The sequence below is a fragment of the Crinia signifera genome, chromosome 2 (genome assembly GCF_055691185.1).
Source record: "Crinia signifera chromosome 2, ASM5569118v1, whole genome shotgun sequence".
NCBI lineage: Eukaryota > Metazoa > Chordata > Amphibia > Anura > Myobatrachidae > Crinia > Crinia signifera.
Window position 1 is genome coordinate 49859382 of NC_139218.1, and position 23215 is coordinate 49882596.

General features: G+C 46.9%; 1 protein-coding gene across 1 annotated transcript in view; it reads right to left on the bottom strand.

Moving 5' to 3' along the window:
- Window positions 1-1676: 1676 nt before the first annotated feature.
- Window positions 1677-23215, bottom strand: part of RNF43 (ring finger protein 43) — a 58956-nt gene continuing 37417 nt past the window's right edge. Inside the window, exons 2-9 of the mRNA XM_083172034.1 lie at window positions 12826-12948; window positions 11183-11257; window positions 9576-9707; window positions 9364-9465; window positions 8527-8703; window positions 7806-7908; window positions 4549-5616; window positions 1677-1823 (exon numbers count right to left, since the gene is read on the bottom strand). Coding sequence (XP_083028160.1) covers window positions 1777-1823; window positions 4549-5616; window positions 7806-7908; window positions 8527-8703; window positions 9364-9465; window positions 9576-9707; window positions 11183-11257; window positions 12826-12948 — 1827 coding nt within the window. The 3' untranslated portion in view covers window positions 1677-1776. The remainder of the gene's footprint in view (window positions 1824-4548; window positions 5617-7805; window positions 7909-8526; window positions 8704-9363; window positions 9466-9575; window positions 9708-11182; window positions 11258-12825; window positions 12949-23215) is intronic.

Consider the following 23215-nt stretch of genomic DNA (forward strand, 5'->3'; position numbering starts at 1 on the left):
GACTGGGAAAATCATTTCAGGGGGATTGAATTGTGTGTGGATGTGCTACAGGAAATTCTCGCAATTCACTCGCAGTTTTACACAGGACGGGTTTTCACTGATTGTGGCAGCTAACCATTCGCAGTCATCTGTAATGGTGTGTACACACTTTTACAATGTGCATGAGAGTTTGACTATATAGTCAAAATCTCATCGGGATCGCATGCAGATCGCATGGGTTTTAACCCTTGTGATCCCGCTGCACGCTTCCGTATCGCAGCCAGAAAGTCTTGGCTGCATAGACTATATAGTGCAGATCTGCACTATATAGTCTAAATTGCATGCAGATAGTCTAAATTGTAATATAGTCTAAATTGTACACGTGTGTACACACCAAATTGTACAAGTGTGTACACACCATAAGTTTGCAGATAAGCAATCAGCAGCGTCACTGATCGCTCCGCCAGACCCCAATTAAAAAGGGGGTGTGGTCACAGCCCTGTGTAACAATATTAGAAGGGGGAGCAGGCTGTGTGCAGCTGGAGGACTGTCCGTTGGGACTCCCGTTCAGGGAGAGAGAGGACAGGCTGCTGCTGTTTCTCTCCCCCTCTCAGCACTGAGCTCCCCCCCTCCCTTCTCAACGCCACTGGTGATCAGGTCTTAATCAGGACCCATAGTCCAATCACAGAACGCCAGTTGATCATGGCTGAAAATTACCCTACGAAATAAAACGATGAATGACAGATACACTTATGTAATATCTGGGCTCCCATTTTTCTTATGAGACCGCGTCCCCTCGCTGCGCTCGCCACACTGTATAAAATCAACTCCATGCGTAGTTGGATAGTAGGGCTATGAAAAAATGGGGTGCATTTAACATGGGAGCCCAGATAATACACAAGTACCTTTTTTTTATTTAAAATGAAGATCCCCATCAAAAAGTCTTAAATATGCTGTAAAATTACCATTTAATTCAGGGGTGGGCAATAAGTTGCCCACCAGCAGCTTTTCAACTACATATCCCAGCAGGTCTGAGTTTTAGCATGCACTGACAGCAATACTGTGGCAGGGCATGCTGAGATGTGTAATCCCACAGCAGCTGGAGGGCCGCTGATTACACCCCCTTGGCCTATAGACTGTACCCCTCCCTCTACTGTATTATATGGATATTAAGTCACTGAACAGTACTGTGACCATATAAAAGTCCACAGTTGTAGCTAAGCAGCTGGACAGCTACACATTGCATACTTGAGTGTTAGAGGAACAATACTGAGTAAATGCTAATTCAATGTCCACCGCTACCAAGAATTGCATCTGTTTCTTGTAGTCTGTCCAAATCAGCTTAATTCCAACCATTTGAATCGCCTCCATAAATACCAAAATATCTATAGGGAGCACAACTTGATTCATTTGCCACATTATCCCTTCCTATTACATAGAAGCAATACTTAATGCGTGCTTAAATCAGTTGCACACGTGATTTTCCAACCTGCTAAAGCCGATGGGACTCTCTGCAAAAAGGAACATGGCATGTAATTAATATTCTTGGAGAAACGGCTACATGTTTTAGGCATTTCTCATCAGGCTTAGAAAGCGGAAGTGTAGACTCACACGCACAGATGTTCTGGGCTCAACCAGCAGCTGCACAGACTCTGGAGATGTTACGGGTGTAAAATGACCTCGTGGCTGAGGGGGGGGGGAGTTTGGATATGAAGGCAGTGTGCTGGGGACTTTGGTGCCCCTATCACTGGAACCTGGGCTGTTGGTTCATGCCAGACATCGGTGGAATTCCTGGAGTTACACTGTGTGTTCACAAACAGCTTCAATCTCTTCAGTGCCGGCACCTGGAACACAGGAGGAAAAAAAACAAAAAAGACTTAGCATGTATAAAGTTACGGAGGAAAAAGAAGGATGCCAGTGCACAAAAGGCCAAATTCAGATGCTCTTGCTGCTGCCATTGCATTATTTTGCCGAATGCAATTGCTAATATGGGCAGAAGCTAACCTGGTCATAGGGACACCTACTGCTATAGCGTTATTTCAGTCCAACAGCGTGCACTTGCCGAAACATTGAGACCATCATCGCAAATCGGGTCATGTAAATAAAAAAAGTGTGCCTCTGTTGACGCGCAGACGGAGATGCAGAGTTCTCCAGTATCAAATAAGAGTGCACGCCCAGAAAACGCCATATGAACGGCCATGACACTCCTGCATGTGGCCTACCACTTCCCATTATCCATACCTCCCAACATTGTACTGCCATGAGGAGGGACAACATTTTGGGGCGTGGCCAAGCAAGGGGTGTGGCCTATTCCCAATGAGGCCACGCCCCAATTTTTTACTGCTGTGGGGGCATGGCTAGTGGCTCTGTGAGCTGCTGGCTATGTCCCCAGCCCCTCAGGCTGCAGGAAATGATGCAGTGTTCCGTCTACTCGCGGGTGACAGGGGGGGGGGGGGGGAGAAGGGGGCGGGACTCCCAACTTCCCCCGCCGCAGATCACTGGCCGGCCCCAAACGGGATGTGGGAAGGTCCCCACAATTACAACCCCCAAATGCTGTCTTCGTTTCACTCCCTTTGTGACTCTTTCCTTGGTGAGATCACCATCGAAATTCAATCACTGCCCGTGTGCACTGTGGCTTATGCACATGCGCAGTAAAAGAACATCGACCTTGAACATTGATTGAGCCTCAGAGACCACGAATCATCAAAACAGATCAAATAAAACCCTCTAAATAACATGGAGTTTAATTGAGGTCATAATGCATACAGTGTTTGGCCAAGTGTGAGTTCCTCCACCACATCAAGGTGACCCCTATAAGATGTGTCCCTCATATGATATCAATACTAGAACTTATCAAGGTCTTACCATAATAGTGCCCTGTAACATGAAGACAGCAATGCGGGCCTGTGCTATTTTAAAACACTAAGAGGCAGATGGAGGGGCACTAGTACCAAGTGGCATCCCATGTATTTAAGATGTAGACAGGGTCCCGTCTGTCCGGATCCTGAAGCGGAATCCCGGCGGTATTAAGGTTAGACACTAGAGGGAGAGCTGGGAAAAGACTGCGGGGATGGGGCTGGTTAGGGTTAGAATATTCGACCGGATCCATCGGCATTGTGACCTCCGGGATTCCGCCATCAGGATTCTGACTGTCGGCATTTAGTTACCAAGCCCTATATTTGTGTATATAAAAGTACACTTGAAGATAGACCGCATCCCTCCTATTTGTCCTTATGCGTTTCAAATAGAATAGAATAAAAGCAGCTCAATCAAATAAGTAATGCCCCTCGGGTGCTGAAAGGGAGGGGGTCGTTCTAGACTAGAAATGAAGGGTGGGACCTGCATGTAGTGAGTGTGCTGGTCTCTGTAGTGCCACAAGGAGGATCTAGGGGTGACTCCTGGTAAGCCGGCTCTCAATCAGGATATATCGGTATGTGTTATTATCATATAGCCTTACAGTATACATTTATATGGCCCAGAGTGGTTACAGTTATCATGCAGTATAGGGACCTCCAATATCAGACTTCTTGAAGTGGCCTTGAGGCCCCCAAACACTAATCCGGTGTATTGCATGCAATAACTCGCGAACTGCCCGCGCTCCCTGGCGGCTGGAGAGTATACGATACATCATACGTGGTCCTTTCCAGATCCATTGTGCACATGACTGCGCATCAGATTGGAATTGGAGGTTAGGCACATACGATTTGGTCGGTTTTCACCCGATTTCTCTGCTCGATCCATTGGAATCAGGTAAAAAGAGCACAAATCGTATAAGCGTATGGCCACCATTTGAATCACCTACCACCATTTGGTTTTTCAAATATTATTGGTAATGCCCCTTGATGTGCTGGGGAAAACCTGTGCGTCTTATGTGTTTCTACTCAGACTTGGAGCCTTTGGGAACATTTCATCATCTTGGTGAAGAATACATAGGCAACCTGTTTCTACATTACCAGGCCATGCTCCGCAAAATATTTATAACCATCCTCAAACAGAGGAGTTAAGCAGATGATTGTTCGGTGTTGTCAGTAAGTAGCTAAGTGGAAACATTATAAGACTTTCATCTGAAAAGCCAGTGATTATTGCTATTCTACCTATGGAAATAACAAACGTTCATTAATATGGTTAAAGAAATATTGCTGTCAGTAAGTAAAACAAAAATGAAAACAAAAACAGAAAAAAAAAAATATCTCCTGCACGTCCTCAAAAGGAGGACACACTAGGTCCAGGATTCATGTCAGGATTCAGCTGCGTACACCCCTTACTTTGTAGCGCATACATATTTCCAAGACCTAAATGACAGATAAGTTATGTAATAAGCAAATAGGACTTAGGAATTACTTTGGTATTCTCATCAAGCTCTTGTAAAATAATTAGTGCTTGGCCAAATAACATATACAGTAAATGCAGTGGATCCATACCAACAAGGACTCGCATCTTTACCATTTATCTTTGCATTACAAAAAATTTACGTAGTGGCTTTCAATATCACATGAAGCGGGTGTTCCTACCCGTATTGGTCACACCCCGTCCCCACTTTTTTATGGCCTTAGTGATGTCACTACTTACCAAGGTTGTGATGAGGTGGGTGATACAAGTGAACCATTGCTGTGTTTTCACGGTGGGTGTTCACTCTAGTAAGCAGAGGTTGGCCTCCTTCTGCCCAAAGAGGCTGGGCTCTTTCACAGTGTGGAACACCTTGGTTGGATAATAAGTGACGGGTGCTGTAAGGAGGAAGCTGTGCAGGTCTTTTCTTCCGGTAGCTCCTGTTTTGAGGTTCTGTCCTGTGGCCCCTGGAAGAAGTTGTGGCTTCAGGTTCATTTGGCTCATGTGCTGGTGAAGGAGATAGTGGCGTAGACTGGCTATGTCTCACAGCCTCCTTGTTAGCCCTTGGATCAAGGTAGGGTCTAGATGATTGAGTCCTTAGCTCTTTTCGAGTCAAAAGTGACCTAGACTCCCCGCTGTTGCCATTAGGTACTCTGTGTTCCCTGTGACACCCCACATCTGTCCTTGTCTCACCTCTGGAAGAACGAGGTCTCCTCTTGGTTCTGTGGGGGTGAGGCACATTAGGCTGGTGTCGTTTGTAGTGGTGATGTCGATGCTGGTGAAAGTGAACATGACTAGCATAGGAATTCTGGCTTGGCCCAACAGTGCTGAATCCTGGGAGATCATTCGGAGGTAGAAGAACAGAGGCAAGTGCTGGAGGGGGTGAGTCCCCTGGGTTGCTCTGGGAGCTGTGGCAAGATGAGGAGGAGGAACCTTGCAAGCAATGTAGACTGACATCTGTACAGTTTTCACTGGAGGAGCCATTAAAAGGACCCGAGCTGCTGTCACTGCCTGGGTCATCTGGTAGATAGCCACTGGACACCTGACAGTGTGCAGGGATTACCACTTCCCTGGGTCCTTCCGGTGTACGACGATGAGAACGTGGCACTGCTGTTTCCCAATGATGTCCGGCACCAAGAAAATATGGTGAGCTCGACAAAAATATACTATTGTTCAGGGAGGGATACATTAAGGGTGTAGTGGACGGCTGAGAGGGATACTGAAAATGAGCAGTGCCAGGGTAGCGCCTCCATAAATGTGGTTGCAGGGACGGTCGCACATGCGTCTGACGTGAAGGGGTGTTCGGTTCCACTGTAAAGAAAAGAAAAATGTAAGTGATACATCAGATCTAAGTTTAAAATACCCAAGCGCATGTGGCCTGCAGACAGACATATGCAGCGCCCGTGGCCTGCAGACATACATCCCCAGCGCCCGTGGCCTACAGACATACATATGCAGCGCCCGTGGCCTACAGACATACATACGCATCGCCCGTGGCCTACAGACATACATACGCATCGCCCGTGGCCTACAGACATAGATACGCATCGCCCGTGGCCTACAGACATAGATACGCATCGCCCGTGGCCTACAGACATAGATACGCATCGCCCGTGGCCTACAGACATAGATACGCATCGCCCGTGGCCTACAGACATAGATACGCATCGCCCGTGGCCTACAGACATAGATACGCATCGCCCGTGGCCTACAGACATAGATACGCATCGCCCGTGGCCTACAGACATAGATACGCATCGCCCGTGGCCTACAGACATAGATATGCATCGCCTGGGCCTACAGACAGACATACGCAGTGCCTGGGCCTACAGACAGACATACGCAGCGCCCGTGGCCTGCAGACATACATACGCAGCGCCTGGGCCTACAGACAGACATACGCAGCGCCTGGGCCTACAGACAGACATACGCAGCGCCTGGGCCTACAGACATATATACGCATCGCCTGTGGCCTACAGACATACATACGCATCGCCTGTGGCCTACAGACAGACATACGCATCGCCCGTGGCCTACAGACAGACATACGCAGCGCCTGGGCCTACAGACAGACATACGCAGCGCCTGGGCCTACAGACAGACATACGCAGCGCCTGGGCCTACAGACATACATACGCAGCGCCCGTGGCCTGCAGACAGACATACGCAGCGCCTGGGCCTACAGACATACATACGCAGCGCCCGTGGCCTGCAGACAGACATACGCAGCGCCTGGGCCTACAGACAGACATACGCAGCGCCTGGGCCTACAGACACACACAGAAACACCTGAACTCATTTTTATTAGTTACCTGCACATCTGTACTTTATACAGCACCTTTCATTTAATGAACTTTATACACTACACTATTAGGCGCCTGCTCCTTTTTATTGTCTCAGATTGAACTTTACCTGTTCATAACAGGCTCTAAGGACGGCTGCCATTTGATCATAATACGGGGCGTTGTTAACCCCTTCGCTGCTATGGGGTTACCCTGTACTGAGTCAGAGACAATTTTTTTTCACGATTACACTCTTCAAACACGAAAATCGATTTCACTCTTTTTTTTTATGCAGCACCCTAACAATTTGTACCTGGTTTTTCTTTTAGAAGTATTTACATTCTCAGAAAATACTGGCTCTTTTTGATCTTTCTATAACCATTTAACCAAAATTGCTAAAACGTTGTTTTGTTTCCTTCTGCCAGTAAATCGGCCAGTAGCAAATAAGTAAAAAAAAAAATGCACATAACAACATCTTTGTGGTTCTAGCTTCATCTATAATCCAGCTTTCCAAAACAGTGGGGACTTGGTAGGAGTCGGGGATGCAGGGTCTTAAAGAACACTTTTTTTTATCGCAGCAACTAATTTTCTTGGCCCTCCTCCTCGGTCGTACAGATGAAGGGATACTTTAGGACGGGTATCCCTAGAAGCAAGCCGCACTTGTACTCCGCAGTGACTGGGTTAACTATTTGCGCTACTTCTATTGTTTATTTTGAATTTGTTTATTAATTTGCACTTTCGCACTATGACAACATACGTGATTTAGCCAAACTCCTTTCCCACTACTCATCTGTTGAACTTTACTGTATTCCCATTGAACGCCCTTACTGACCACTTCCTCTAGCTGTCAGATTGCTGCTGCTGGCTACCACACTCTGCTATAATAAAGAAAGCTATCTCTGGCAAGCGTACCAAGGGGCCTGAGATTGCTCTAGTTAACGAAAGCTGTGTGTGTGGGAGCCAACAGAAGCAGGAGAACAGCTGGGAGCAGTCAGTAGGAACACAGTAAACGGTGTTTGGAGTTGATTTCAGTTATCTATCCGGGTCTATATCTTTATTGCTCTACTTGGGAATAGAACAATTAATAATCTTTCATTAACACCCATAACCATAAAAACCCCCAAAAAACTGTTGTTAGGAGGATAAATTGCACAGAGACTGAAATGCCCAACATTTCTACAATTACTGTAGGTTAGAATACAATATGGTCTCACTTACCCAAGATGTCGAACATACACAAGGGGCAGGTGTGATTCTGTCTCAGCCAAGGGTCCACACAATTCAGGTGGTATTCATGGCAACAAGGCAAAATCCGCAAATCCTAGAAGGAAAAAAACAGACACATTTTTGCAGCAAGGTTAAAATCCTGTAAGTTCTATCTGCTGCACTGACACAGGATACCATACAGTATATATTACAACGTATACCCCTTTCAGAGGCGAGCTTAAACCCTTAATATTGCAGGCACACAGCAAGTCCGGGTCCTGCTCCTGTCTGAAAGGTTCTGAGATGGGTTGACAGTCGGGTGTTCTCAACCCTGCAAATCGACCAGGGTTATTCCCGGGACTTGCAACCTTGTTCAGTGCCCAGACGCATGTGTTAATGGTGCAACCTGGGTCTTTAGACTTGGATTGTTCTTAGACTGTGCTGATTCGCTGTTCAGGATTGTATGGTAGGGGGTGCGGTTTTCTCCACCCACTTTCCGCTGCCCCTCCAGTCACCTTGCCACTACAGCCCTGTCTCAACAGGTATGTGTGATAGGGGTCGACCTGGCAATTACATGGCTATGCGGTGTAATGAGAAAAGGGGTTTTCAGAGCTAAGATCAGGGTTCCCTAAACAGGTTTGGGCTGGCTATTTGCCTGGATGTATGTCTGAAGGGGTAACAGTAATTTCTCACTGATGACTGATGCAAATAAAGTGCCCTAGAGAATAATTACCTGCCCATCTGAAAACTCCTCCAGACATATGGCGCATGGTACAGAGCTGCTGGTGCTGGCGGTTTCAAGTCGGGAACCGTTCGCACTCCTTGCACAATAATCTCTTGAAATCCGAGACTGGTACTTTCTGGTACCAAGCCGGCTTATAGCCAGGGCAGTCTGCTGATGTACAGAATCCTGGAAGGATAGGACAAACACAGTTATCGTCATTGTCTGTTATGGACTCTCTTTACCATGAGATGCAAGCGTGAAAGTTTTGACCAATATATGAACAAAATCCCCTTCTTTTATTTTCTAGATACACAACAAAGTTGCAGATTATTATGGTTAGCGGATGGCAATAAATTGTATTGTATACATATATATAGCATTAATATTGTCACGCAGCTGGTACCATATCCTATATGGGTAAAACTGGTCTCGGTCATACAGTAGTTCTTTTCTGTTTTGAGGCAAATGCATAAAAACAACAGGAGTGATTAGCGATGGAAGGGCGGTAGAAGAAAAAAGGGGGGGGGGGGGCAGGAAGATAAGAGGGGGAGAGGAAGGAAGGATAGTCTTCGAAAGGTAATGGAAGAAAAACTGTCCATTGGAGTGAAGCTCAGCGAGGGAAGGAGGAGGAGGCTTGGTTATAAAGAGCAGTACGTTATCCGCATAAAAAGCTAGTTTATGGTCTTCGGGGCCAATTTAGATACCAAAAATCTTGGGTTTGCCTTAAAATTTCCCCTGAACACAAAAGAATCCTTAAACTTCAGTGTCCATTCCAAAAATATAAACATGTAAGCAAGAGTACAAAAAAAAGAATAATCATATTTGTTTTTAAGAACTGGCCAATACCTGTGCAGGGTTCCGCTTGCACTTTAGGCGAATGACCGAGTACACGACAAGGAACAAGACTGTACCAAATACGGAGAGGAGAATCCAGAGGTCGTGGTGAATCTGTGAGAGAGGAAACAGTGTTAGCGCATCAGTCATCCATTGGAAGTGACTACATTCTGAAGTCTCCTCCCCATCCTCCCCCACCAATAGAGTTCTAGTCCCTGCCTCACCCACTTAGGCTCCTCCTGAATCTCTATCTTCACAAGTGCCTCTGTGTTATTGTGCACAAGGTTCATAAGCAGCTCCGCATCACGGCCCCGCACCAATACTACAGGCTTATTCAGTCCGGCTGGTTGCTGTAACTAAGGGGGAGAGAGAGAAGAACACATTTTCCAATGTCAGCATTCTTTTTGAACACACCGACAAGTGATCCTAGCTATCATTTTCTGGAATGCAATAGACCGATAATTTGGTTGCTATGGGCAACACCACTGCATCCCCATCTACGCCTCATTTATTGTGGCTGAAAACTTAGGCCTGTAACAGACAAGGCAGTTATTCCATTGCGTGTGACCAATTATTGAAGACACATCCCACTAATACACTGTTCAGATAAATCCTTCCGATCACTACCAGAATCTCTGGTTTAGTCTGCATTAATGAGGAGGTAACCTTGCATTACAGCCTGTGATTCCTAATTTATTATTTTTTATTTTCTCTTTCCCAATTTTTCTTTAGGATGATCATTTTTATTAATGTACTATAAATTCACTTTTGTGGATAAAAAGTTACACTTGCTTAGTATGGACAGGATGCAATCGAAGGTATTTTGTGGTCAAACTTTAGAGGTTTGGCTGCCTACCGCATATGGACCAAGCTTCAAAATGCCTATGGGCTTCTAGTCATATTTCTCCTGGAAAGGGATATAATTGGATCCCTCCCAGCATGTCCCGCGGCAAGTGTGTCATTTGACCCATGTGCAAAGACTCTTGGGTCCCAAACAACACATTGCAAAGGACAGATCACATCGGGAGAGCGGTCTTTTGCCGAAATCATGCTTATGGTGCTAACCCTTTGAAAGCCAACATCTTTTGTGATAGATGTGCAAAGTATCTGCTAAAAATGCCAGCGTCACTCACATTTGTTATAGAATTTCAAATTTAAAAAAAAAAGTGTAAAAAAATAAAATAAAAAAGATAATTTTTCCTCTACAAGGTAAAAATTACAGGTCTTTATGACGAATACAAATGTTTGCTTGGCAATTTTCACACCTAATTTGACAAATTCATTTGGCGCTCAAAGGGTTAATAAACGCAGCTATGCATTCGATGAGTGGTGGGATGCATCACCTTCAAAATGCGATGCTTGAAGCATCCTGCCCTATATGTGGTAATAACTGAGAAACGTTCTTTCATAAAAGAGGAACAAACACGTAAATAATAAAATGCTTAGTCCTGGAATTCCATGAAATTAAAAACAATACTGCCTCATTTGGAGAAGAGCGATACAAAGCTAAAATTAGGGGTTTGAATCTAGATACTTTAACTGCCTTTTCCAAGATTTTTTTCTTCTTCATAAATCTACCATGGTATCAAATTCCAGACTGAGTACAGTCACATTCTTTAAAACTATGAATTCCCTGTTTAGAAACCCATTAATTTATCTAAACTTTATACAAAAAATATGTAACTTTATTGATATAGAAATTTCTGTACAACTCCCTTTATCCTTGGCGTAAAACTATTTGTTATAGAAATAATGTTTTATTAACACACACACAACCCCCCCCCCCCCCCCCCCCCAAAAAAAAACAAGAAACAGAATGTGCTATCAATACCTGGTCCACAGCTCCTTCATCATCACTAATATCAAAGAGTATAGCGCGAGATCCCCTATTCTCTGCAAGCTGAACCTGAAACAAGAGCCATGAGATTACTTCAGGGCAGATACCAAAGGGACAAAGAGAAACAAAGGACTGGGTAGAAAGGAGGGTGTGGAGACAGAGCGGGTCAGAACACTTTTACGTATCACTTTCTAGAAGAAAATATTACTGCAAACCTATGGGGGTTATTTATCAAACCTTCTCAGGAGGGCAAGGGAGGTGTTGTTCATTGCAACCAATCAAATTTTAGCAATCGTTATATGGAATGTAGTCAAATACGGTTAGCTAGAATCTGATTGGACAATGGCCTCAAATAGTCCTCTTTAGATGGTTTGATAAAATAACCTGCATCAGGTAGTAAATGTATTGTATGATCCTCCTTCTCAGCTTGTCAAGAATTAGCTATAATAATATTTAATCGTTCAGATACAAAGGGGGGTATTTAATCCGGCGCCACAAATGTCGGGCTAGCCCGACAGTCGTGACCCGGTCCCGTTCTCGGCTGGCTCGACATCAGCTCATTGAAAAGGGGGCGTGGCTGCAAGAAACGGCTGGAAATTGTCGAGTTGCGGCCTGGAGCTCGACAATTCCCAGTTCTGCTGAGATCCCTGTTCAATGCTGTCAGGGAAGACAGCATTGAACAGGGGCCCGTCGCTATTTCCCCCAACGGGAAAAGCGGCGGGAGATTGAATAATCCCCAAAGTGACTGGGAGGGAGATGTATTAAACCTTTGAGAGAGATAAAGTTAAGAGATAAACGTAGCAACCAACCAGCTTCTGTCATTTATGAAACACAGCCTGCAAACTAACAGATGCCGGTTGGCTGATGCGTTCTCTCTTTCCAAGGTGTGATAAATCTCTGGCCACAGTGTGTGGGCCACAGATGCAGTTCCATCTGCAAGGTCAAGGACTCCCCTGTGGCTACAAGGTTTCCCTCACTTTGCTTCCTTCTATAGCTGAAGCAAGAGATCAACATTTACAAATGTTAAAAAAAAGAAAAAGAGAAACGGAAACAAATGATAAAGTTAAATCTACAAATGTAAATGATGTGTAGAGAGTGTATAGATATAGAAAATACAGTACACACACATATATATATATATATATATATATATATATATATATATATATATATATATATATATATATATATATATATATGACAGGGGAGAACAGATGGCTTTTACTGCCTCCCCCTTCCCCATAGCATTCCAATGTTTCAGGTGCAGGGTCGGAGGTCAGCAGCCAACTGTTTGATCAAACAAAAGATGGTAAATCACCCGGGGAGGAACAAAAACCTGGCACAGAGCAGCGCCACCACTGCAGAGCCGATACCAGTAATATGGTGATGTTATGGCTTGCTATAAACTGCAATCCGGTAACACTCTGCTATTTCAGTTCTGCGCTAAGTGTTTATGATCTTGCCGTTCATGCTCCCAGTGTTGTATAAAAGCTGCATAATGCCATTGTCAAGTCTGTCATTGAAACATACATATCCGATTACCTCTACACAGGGAAAACAGTGCATGGTGATAGAATTACAGGGAGATCACCTACAGAGTACACAAGCCTAGGGCTCCAGGGAAGGCTGGGATTTACCTTGCTTGCCAGGGACAGGCATGGTTGCGGGGAGCGCTCCGGACTCTCCAGTTTAACGATGGAAATGAATTCAAGTTTCGGTGCATCATCGTCACTGGCATTGCAAAGAGACAGCGGGTGAAACTAGATGGAGAAACAGAACATGCACATTAGGAATCTACCCGGGAATGCTCCTTACAAGATTAATAAATTCCACCATTAAATAATACAACAACATGATTGAGTGATACAGTTGATTGCTAGGATTAGTATCATAGGGAAATCTGTCTTTTTTACAAAGTGCAAATACAAGCCAAGAACACAGAACATACTTTTGTTATGTACTAGTTAAAAGTAACTTGAGGGAACCTTAAGGCCCGTACACACTGGGCGACTGAGCTGAAAGCTGCTCAAAACAGCAAGTTTGAACGGCTTTCAGCTCAAAGCCGCCCAGTGTGTATGGCCCAGCGATGAGCGGTGTGCGCACTTCCTCATCATCGCTGGGAAAGCCACTCATCTGCTGGTATTACCAGCAGATGAGCGGCTTTGAGGACGGCTTTGCACAGCGCTGTCCTCTCCCGCTGACAGGGCCGGGCAGGGTGAAAGCCGCTCAGTGTGTATGCACTGAGTGGCTTTCCCCCCAGCAGTGATAGCGATCACCGTTGTCCATACACGCTGGGCATAATCGCCCAGTGTGTATGGACCACCTGAGATCATCCACAATGGGATATGCATGTAGACCTATTGGGGATGATGTATGAAGAAGTGACAAGACTGAAGAAGTCGACCAGTCACCCAATCAGCTCCGTGGTAGCATTTATCAAATACATTCTATAAAATGAAAGGCAGAAGCTGGTTGTTTCCAATGGCATCTTCTCCTTTGGTTCACTGCCTTATACATCAACCACGAAGGGCAGAGGTTCCCAAACATCTTCAAAGCAACACAACAGTCCATGTGTGGGCACAGAAGATTTAATTTGTACTTGAACTTGATAGAACTATCTATGCTTAACCATGGATGTTCTTAAGGCCTAGAATATTTCGGTGCCTCAAGGTACAAGTTTGGGAACCAAGGCCTCAGGGCCTGAATAAGTTGCATGTAAGTAAAATGTGGGCACCTGTAGTGATTTTTTCCAGAAACTCCACATGCATTGCGAGGTGCCATACACAGCATTACACATGAATGAGAAATTCCTACACACTTCTGACTATTTATTATTTATTTATTAACAGCGCATACATATTCCGCAGCGCTTTACAGAGCATAGTTCTTAGCAAAAACACATAACGAATTACAGCACAAGACAGTTTAGGACAAGTACATGGTTAATATGGATAGTTGCATCAGTGGACAGGACACTGAAGCAAGCATCAGGGTGGCAGAGGTTTATATATTCTAAGAAAGGCACATGAGGAGAGAGGGCCCTGCTCGTGAGAGCTTACATTCTAAAGACTCTATGCTGAAGGTCTCCGAATGTGTGGTACTGGGTGGCAGCAGGGCATATTACTGCAACAGAAATGTTCCATGCTTGTGCCAGTGGCGTTTAGCCAAAGCTACTACCTATTCGGAGATGTACACGTGCAAAGCGATAGCAAAATCGCCTACACCAAATCCAAAGAGAAAATAACCTGTAAACTCCCAGTCAGCAAAGCTGCGGCACAAAGTATTGATACAGGAGGAGCTGATCTATTGCCGAGATGCAGAAGGGCTCAATTATGGCAAGCTGAACGCTGTCACAATGGCATAAACGTTACAAAACAACAACAAAATTCTAAAAGCATATAAATGTGAAATAGTGAAAATGAACGAAGTGGGCAAACAAGAGTACAATGTAACTATGGAGGTTATTCTGGTTGACGCACAAGGCTGCGAATTCTGCAGCCTTGCGAGTCTCCTAGATGCTGCTACCCCCCCCCCCCCCCTTCGCTCGGCTGCGAATAGTGGTTTAGCCTTGGGTGCGGGGGAGAAATCATACGATGGTCGCTGCACCATCGGGGAATTACCGTTAGAACGCCCATGAAACGCAGGGTGTTCCCATGGGCGAATCCCCTGCCCTCCACCTCACGCCCCCTGCCCGCACTGTTGTGTGCGGGTGCCCGGCAAATAATCTATTCGCAGTGGTCGCTTGCACACAGCGGCTACACATGTGCATAACTTACTTTGCGCAGTCGCGAAAAATCGGTCTCCCGTGCGAACGTGGGGGGACCGATGAAACCAGAATCCACCCCTTGTGCTACACGGACAAAATAGAAAGCTAGATTTAGTCTAGAATGTTGCCAGAGACTGTAACACATCATTTATAATTATACTAAAGGCTCCAACGCACACTCCAATCCAGCGACACGGACTGGAGGTGCAAGGTTTAGTGCAGGGATGGCCAAACCGGTCCGTGAGATCTACCAACGGTCCATGTTTTCCAAATCACCAGCTGGTGCACAGCTGTAGTCATTACTAGCTGTCACATTTTCAAACCTGCTGCATTCATTCCTACTATAGATCCACAGGTTTCCTGAAATACATGCACCGTTGGTAGATCTTGAGGACAGGTTTGGCCACCCCTGGTTTAGTGTATAGCCAGACAGCTACCTGGTTGATCCTGCCAGTAACATACAGGTTGGGTATCCATTATCCAGAGATCCCAAAACCAAAATATTCTGAAAACCATAGGTTTTCAAAATATTTCAGTGTTGTTGTTTTTTTGGCGAGTTCCGGTGCACCCGCACAATGCATCCTTGAGACCGGGGATGCCCCAGAAGAGGAATCCGGTGGGCGCTGTGGATGTCGAGGGACCAGGTGAGTATATAAAATAGGATTTTGGGTACCTACCGGTAAATCCTTTTCTCGTAGTCCATATGGGATACTGGGCTTCACTACTATGGGGATTGAGACCTCCGCAGGAGAGACAGGCAAATAAAAAAACTTTCAGTGTGGGTGCACTGGCTCCTCCCCTCAATCTCCCTCCACTAGTCAGTTAATGCAAAAACTGTGCCGAAGGAGAGCATGTGAGGAGTATGTGATAATGTATTGTGGTGAGATTCATCCAGCACACCCAAACGAACAAAAAACATATAAGAGAGGTGAATCCTAACAACTTAAGAGGACACCTGTAACTAGAACAATCTATAGACATATTAATCCTATAGAAAACAAGGCAATAAGCCTAACCATAAAGTAGATCTGACAGCAGAAAAAGCCGCACTGAGGCGGGCTCCCAGTATCCCATATGGACTACGAGAAAAGGATTTACCGGTAGGTACCCAAAATCCTATTTTCTCTACCGTCCAATGGGATACTGGGCTTCACTACTATGGGGAGGTCCCAAAGCTACCAGAACGGGTGGGAACGTGCGGATTCTGCTGTAGAACCGCATTCCCGAACTGGGAATCCTCCCTGGCCAGGGTGTCAAACTTGTAGAACTTCACAAATGTGTGTTGCCTGACCAAGTTGCGGCCCTGCATAGCTGCATTGCCGACACCCCTCGAGCAGCCGCCCAAGAGGTACCTACAGACCTGGTTGAATGAGCCTTTACTGAAAAAGGAAGCGACAAACCAGCTGATGCATAAGCCTGTTGGATAGTACATCTTATCCACCTGGCAATGGTACGCGTTGAAGCAGGTAAACCCTTCTTCTGCGCATCATAAAGCACAAACAGGCTGTCCGTCTTACGGATCCTAGCTGTGCGCTTGACATACCCCTTAAGGGTGAGGACTACATCCAAGGTATCCGGTATATCTGGGTGTGTCGCGCTAGAAGGAACCACAATAGGTTGGTTTAGGTGGAACCCTGACACCACCTTTGGAAGGAATTGTGGTCTAGTCCTGAGTTCCGCCCTATCGTTGTGGAACACAAGGTAAGGGCTCCGACAAGACAAGGCCCCGAGCTCGGACACCCTCCTGGCCGAAGCTAGCGCCAGCAGAACAACAGTCTTCCAAGTGAGGTGTCGCAGCTCAGACTCTTCCAGTGGAACAAACCGGGCTGATTTTAAGAAAGTAAGAACTACTTCCAAATCCCATGGTGCAGTGGGAGGCACAAAGGGGGGCTGAATCCTGAGCACCCCCTGTAAGAAGGTTTGCACTTCAGGCAAGGCCGCAATCTTTTTCTGAAAAAACACAGATAGTGCGGAGATTTGGACCTTTAAGGAACCCAATCTGAGTCCCTTATCCAGGCCAGCCTGAAGGAAACGTAGCAGACTGTTTAATCGAAAACTGTCCGGAGGCAAGTCATTCTTCTCACACCAGGCAATATATCTGCGCCATATTACATGATAATGAGCAGCCGTAACCGGCTTCCTGGCTTTTATCATTGTAGTGACGACAGAGGGGTGGAGACCCTTGTGGACTAAGATCTGCCGCTCAACCTCCAGGCCGTTAAACGTAGCCGCTGTAAGTCCTGGAAGACGAACGGGCCCTGGAGGAGCAGGTCTTCTCTTAGGGGCAGACGCCAGGGGTCTTCCACTAGCATGGCCTGAATGTCCCCGTACCAGGCCCTTCTTGGCCAGTCTGGTGCCACCAGTATGGCCTCCGTCCCCTGATGCCGGAGCCGCTTTAGCACCCGAGCCAACAATGGGAGAGGTGGGAAGAGGTACACCAATTGGAAATCCCAGGTCCAGGTGAGAGCGTCCACGGCTATCGCCCCTGGGTCTCTGGTCCGTGCACAGTACATTGCTACCTTGTGGTTCAATCGTGAAGCCATCAGGTCGATCTGAGGGAGCCCCCACAGATCCACTATGGCATTGAACACTTGAGTGTGAAGGCCCCACTCCCCCGGGTGAAGATCGTGACGACTCAGGAAGTCTGCCTCCCAATTGTCGACCCCCGGGATAAAAATGGCAGACAGGGCCTGGACATTCTGTTCCGCCCAGGACAGAATTTTTGACGCTTCTCTCATGCAGGGCATGCTCTTGGTACCACCCTGCCGATTTATATAGGCCACAGTGGTGGCATTGTCCGACTGGACCTGGATCGCCTTTCCCTGTAACAATGGAGCTGCCTGTAACAGGGCATAGTAGACCGCCCTCAACTCCAGCTTGTTGATATGAAGGCCTGACTCCAGTGGAGACCATCGACCCTGTAGGCGGACTCCCTGTGTCACAGCTCCCCAGCCCCTCAGGCTGGCGTCCGTGGTTACCAGAATCCAGTCCTGGATCTGAAACCGTCTGCCTGCCAACAAATTGGATGAATCTAGCCACCACTGTAGCGAGATCCTGGTTCTTGTTGCAAGGCCAATCCTTCTGCGCATATGCAGGGGGGAGCCGGACCATTTTGTCAGAATATCCAATTGAAAGGTCCTGGAATGGAAGCGGCCAAATTGTATTGCTTCGAATGAAGCCACCATCTTGCCTAGAAGCCGGAGGCAAAGATGGATCTGTACCAGAGGTGACTGCAGGACCTCCCTGACCAGCTGTTGTATTGCAGTGACTTTTTCCATCGGCAGAAAAACTTTTTGTTCTGATGTATCCAGGATCATGCCCAAGAAAACCATCCTCTGGGTTGGAACCAGCGATGATTTGGGCATGTTTAGGATCCACCCGTGGTCTCTTAGCACCTGTATGGACAGATTGAGAGCACTGCTTAAAGCCTCCGCCGACCCTGCTTTTATTAGCAGGTCGTCCAGGTAAGGCACTACATTCACCCTTCGGAGCCTGAGTAGTGACATCATTTCCGCCATTACCTTTGTGAAAACCCGCGGGGCTGTCGACAGGCCGAAAGGTAACGCCCGGAATTGGTAATGGTTGTTCCCCAAGGCAAACCTGAGATAGATTTGGTGTGGGGGCCAGATAGGAATGTGTAGATAGGCGTCTTTGACGTCTATAGAGGCCAGGAACTCCCCTCTTTCTAGGCTGGCGATCACAGAGCGCAAGGACTCCATCCTGAACTTGAACACGCGCAGGAAGGGGTTCAGTGACTTTAGATTCAGGATGGGTCTTACTGAGCTGTCTGGCTTCGGTACCAGGAATAGATTGGAATAATATCCCTGGCCCTGCTCCGTGACTGGCACCGGTACAATTACCTGAGACTGAAGCAGCCTGGTAATGGCCCCCTGAAGGAGCACCTGATCCTCCTGGGATGCTGGAAGTGCCGACCTGAAGTATCGTCTGGGAGGGGGTTTGTCGAATTCCAGCTTGTAACCTAGAGAAATGAGACCTCTGGCCCAGGTATCCAGACCCGAGGCGTCCCACACATGGCTGAAATGCAACAATCGCGCTCCCACCGCGAGAGAGTCTCGTGGCGGGAAAACCCCGTCATGCTGCAGGCTTAGAGGAAGTCGCGGCATTTGGACGGTCCTGGGTGTTGGAGGTGTTAGGCTTCCTAAACTTGCCTCTCGTGCCCCTGCTGGCATTGGAGGCGCCCCTAGCCTTGGGGCGAAACCTGTTCCCACGAAAGGACTGCTGGGAAGCACCTGTGAAGGTACGCTTTGCAACCGTGGGGGCTGATGGGAGAAAGGTAGACTTTCCTGCCGTGGCTTTGGAAATCCAACCGTCTAATTCACTGCCAAACAGCCATTCTCCTGTAAAGGGAATACCCTCCACACTCTTCTTTGAGTCTACATCTGCAGACCACTGCCGCAGCCACAAGGCCCGTCTGGCTGACACCGCCATGGCTGAATTGCGCGCGTTGATTGCGCCCAATTCCTTTTGTGCCTCGCACAGTATTTTTGCGGTGTCCTGAATGTGACGCAGGCTGTCCCCTATCTGGGCCACAGTCATGTCACCCAACAAGCCTTCCTGAATCTGGGTTGACCAGGTATGAATAGCCTTGGCCATCCAGCAGCTGGCTAAAACTGGACGCTGGGATGCTCCACTAGCCGTATATATGGACTTGAGGGTAGCTTCCAGCCTTCTGTCCGCCCCGTCCTTAAGGGTGGATACCCCTGGGACTGGTAACAACACCTTCTTAGAGAGGCGGGAAACAGAGGAGTCCACTACCGGTGGCTCCTCCCATTTCTTTCTGCCCAAAAGGTTCAAAGGGATAAGCATTTGTGAACCTTTTTGAAAGAGTAAACCTCTTATCAGGGTTTTGCCATGCAGCCCTGAAAGCAGTTTCTAACTCTGCCTGCTCAGGGAAGTACACTGGCTGTTTCTTCTGGGTCATGAAGAAAGGGTCTCCTTCTGTGGATGCCTCTACAGGGAGATCTAAAACATCCCTAATGGCCCTGATAAGGGGCTCGGGACCATGTACTGCCGTCTCAGGAGCTGGTTCCTGCAGACCCTGCTCCTCACCCTCCTCCAATATGTCCTCATCGTCCTCATCTGTGTCAGGATCCATAGCAGTAGCCTGCCTCTTTTGAGGCTGTGCGGGCGGGGGAGGTACATTTTGGGTATGAAGAATATCCACCCTAGCAGATAACATGGATAATTCCCTCTGAACCCTCTGCGTTTGCTGAGTGTTAGTGGAAAGCTGTGAAGCCACAGAATCCAACAAGGTCTTTATGTTGGAGGCCCACGCAGGCTCCTGCTCGTCTGCCTGCGATTGCCCCGCAAGCTGTGGGGGAACCCCACTGATCTGGGTGTCAGCACTACTGGGCTGTGGTGACATACAAGCCTCACAAGTAACCTGGGACTGTGACTTGGGCACAAACTTGGTGCTACACACCATACAAGTGAACTTTTTCACCATGATGAGATAGTAACAAACACAACCCCCACGCAGTCACACACGTGCACACACTGCTGGATGTGTTTCCTCTGAGTGAAAACAGACTATGTGCTTGCTTTATGCTGTGTCTGTAACTAAACAGTGGGGAAAAAACAGAGCAATTGGGGAGCCAAGTGCACCCTTAACCTGAACTCACAGATCTGGGTGAGCTGGTAACGCTAAACACAGTGATATAAACAACACAGTGTCTGACTAAGCTAGATAGCGCAGCAGCGCTAAATCGCTATAAAAACCTGCTGTCTCTGCCGTGCTGCAAGTACCCGGATCCACCACGCCAGTGAGGAGCCCTGTAATGGAGTCTGGCAGCGTGTGAAGAAGCAGGAAGTGACAGCGCGCGCCCAGCAGAGCTTGGTCCCGCTCTGAGTGAAGCCCCGCCCCCTTACACGGAGCTGGCGCTTACAAAGAATTATACTGACATTATTAAAGGTGTAAAATATATATATCATACATTATACATTATACCCTGAGGGGTGTCCCTGGTGGTCCAGCGGCAGCACCCCTATGCCAGTTATCAGACGCGGTGTTCACGCGGTCCCTGCTGGAGAGCCGCCATTACTAGCCGTCGTCTTGCCGCACCAGAAATGGCTGCGGGGACCCCTTGTGGGACCCCCAGCCTGTACTCACCACCGATGTCTTCAGACCTGTCAGGGGTGTGCGGCGGCTAGGGGACTTGCTCGCTACAGCGCAATGCTGTGCGGTGACAAGTCCCACGCAGGACTGGATTGTCCTGTAGCAGGGTCAGCTCTGCACCTGAAGAGGTCGGGGACTGACCCTTCCCCTGACACCCACGAAGCAGGACAGCTGTGTGGTCACTACAGCGCCCCAAAATAACAAACTTGAAAATAAATGTGGAAAAAACTCTGGAGCATCCAGAAGCACTGCCTCTCCTGAGGCACATTTTTCAAAACTGACTAGTGGAGGGAGATTGAGGGGAGGAGCCAGTGCACCCACACTGAAAGTTTTTTTATGTGCCTGTCTCTCCTGCGGAGGTCTCAATCCCCATAGTAGTGAAGCCCAGTATCCCATTGGACGGTAGAGAAAATTTTTTATAAATAAAAATTATCCCGAAAAACTGAATAATCCCTTGTCCAAAATGCTTGTGGTCCTGAGCATTTTGGATAATGGATACTCAACTTGTATTTCGGTCTCAAAAGTTTAAGCCAAACACTGGTATGTACATGGCCAGCAGAGTAATACTGGCAATATCTCATTATAACTAGGTACAGACATCCTCCTTACATGAACGCTGCAGTTGCGCCAGAAATCAATTCTCCGCACACTGGGATCTGTGCATCTCCACTTGCACCTGGCATCTTTTAAAAATGTTTTTGCCCTAATGTGCTTCTTGATTACAATGCGATAAAACGGTTTCATAAAACTGCACCTAATTTCATATGCAACGCTTTAATTTAATATGAAACGGAAGCTGAATCAGTAAGTGCTACGATGCAGTTGTTCCATTGTGCTTTGTATGCAGACTCAGTCACACACAATTATACAAGTGTCAGATAACAAAATAATCCGTGTGACTAAGACGCAGAGCAAAAAACCCCACAAAAACTGCAAAATGGCGCAAACCAATTGCACACAACCGCCTTTTAGTAAAGTGTACAAGTTTGCTTTAACGCTTAAGCCAGAGACCTGCAGTGCATTATACTCACTGTGAGCAGGTCCACTAGGTAAATATGTACGCAATGCTATAACCAAGGAGCTAATGCCAATACACACTGGAATGCAATATTTAATATTACAATAGTGTCTAAATAATCTCTGCATTATTCCTTTTGTCCCGGACTGCCTTAAGCTAGCCGTAAATCAAAACGATTCTAGGCCTGAACGCAAGATTTCAACGGATTGGGTGATCTATTGTGTGCCCAACGTGAGGTATTTCGGTGTGATGCGTGGTCCCACGGGTCGAAAGGTCGTTCCACTGATCATATGTGCTGCACACATGATCAGTAGGTAGCAGATTGTATGTGTTTTATTGCACATACGATCGATTAATCGATCTAACTATCTGCATCACACGCAGGTTGTTCTAATGTATGGCCAGCATTAGTGCCTATGACTAGTGTAATTACATCAAACGCTAACCTGCAGCCCACATTTCCACTGACCTGTGTGGTCATTGGTGCACCTCTATGCTGTGCTATATTAGCTTGCTTAGTGATACCCCGTTCTCACTGCCGCAAAAAAATGGGTATTTGCCAGGGCAAACAGTAATTTCCCATGTCCTGTCTCAGTGTGAAAGGGTCTTTGTGAAATTCCCGGGAGTTAGACACAGGTTTTTTTGCAGGGTTTTTCCTGGGTAATACACGGGTGTACGGCAGTGTGAACAGCACAGACCCGTGTTTTGCACACATGATGCCAAAAAACCAAGCTCATTGGGGGATGTAATCATGTGATATGTGACAGCCAGCCAATAAAAGCTGTTTTTTTTAAACAGCCAATCACAGCAATTTGTACAAATTTCCCAACACCCAATCAAAGCTGCAACACTTGTTGGAAGGCAGACCATGGAGAGCAGTGTGAAAGGGGCAGACATGGAAAATTCCCGGGTCTGAGGTGCAGTGTGAAGGGGGTCTGTTGAGCTGACAAGCTCTGTGCCCTGCCAAAAATCCGGCAAGAAAAACCCGGGATTTTGCAAGGGCGGCAATGAGAATGCAGCTTTAGCATTCTGCTTGTATTACTCAGCCTGAAGTAGTTTAAAAGTTTCCATACATGAGCATATAACCAAGCAACCGATGTTACCTAT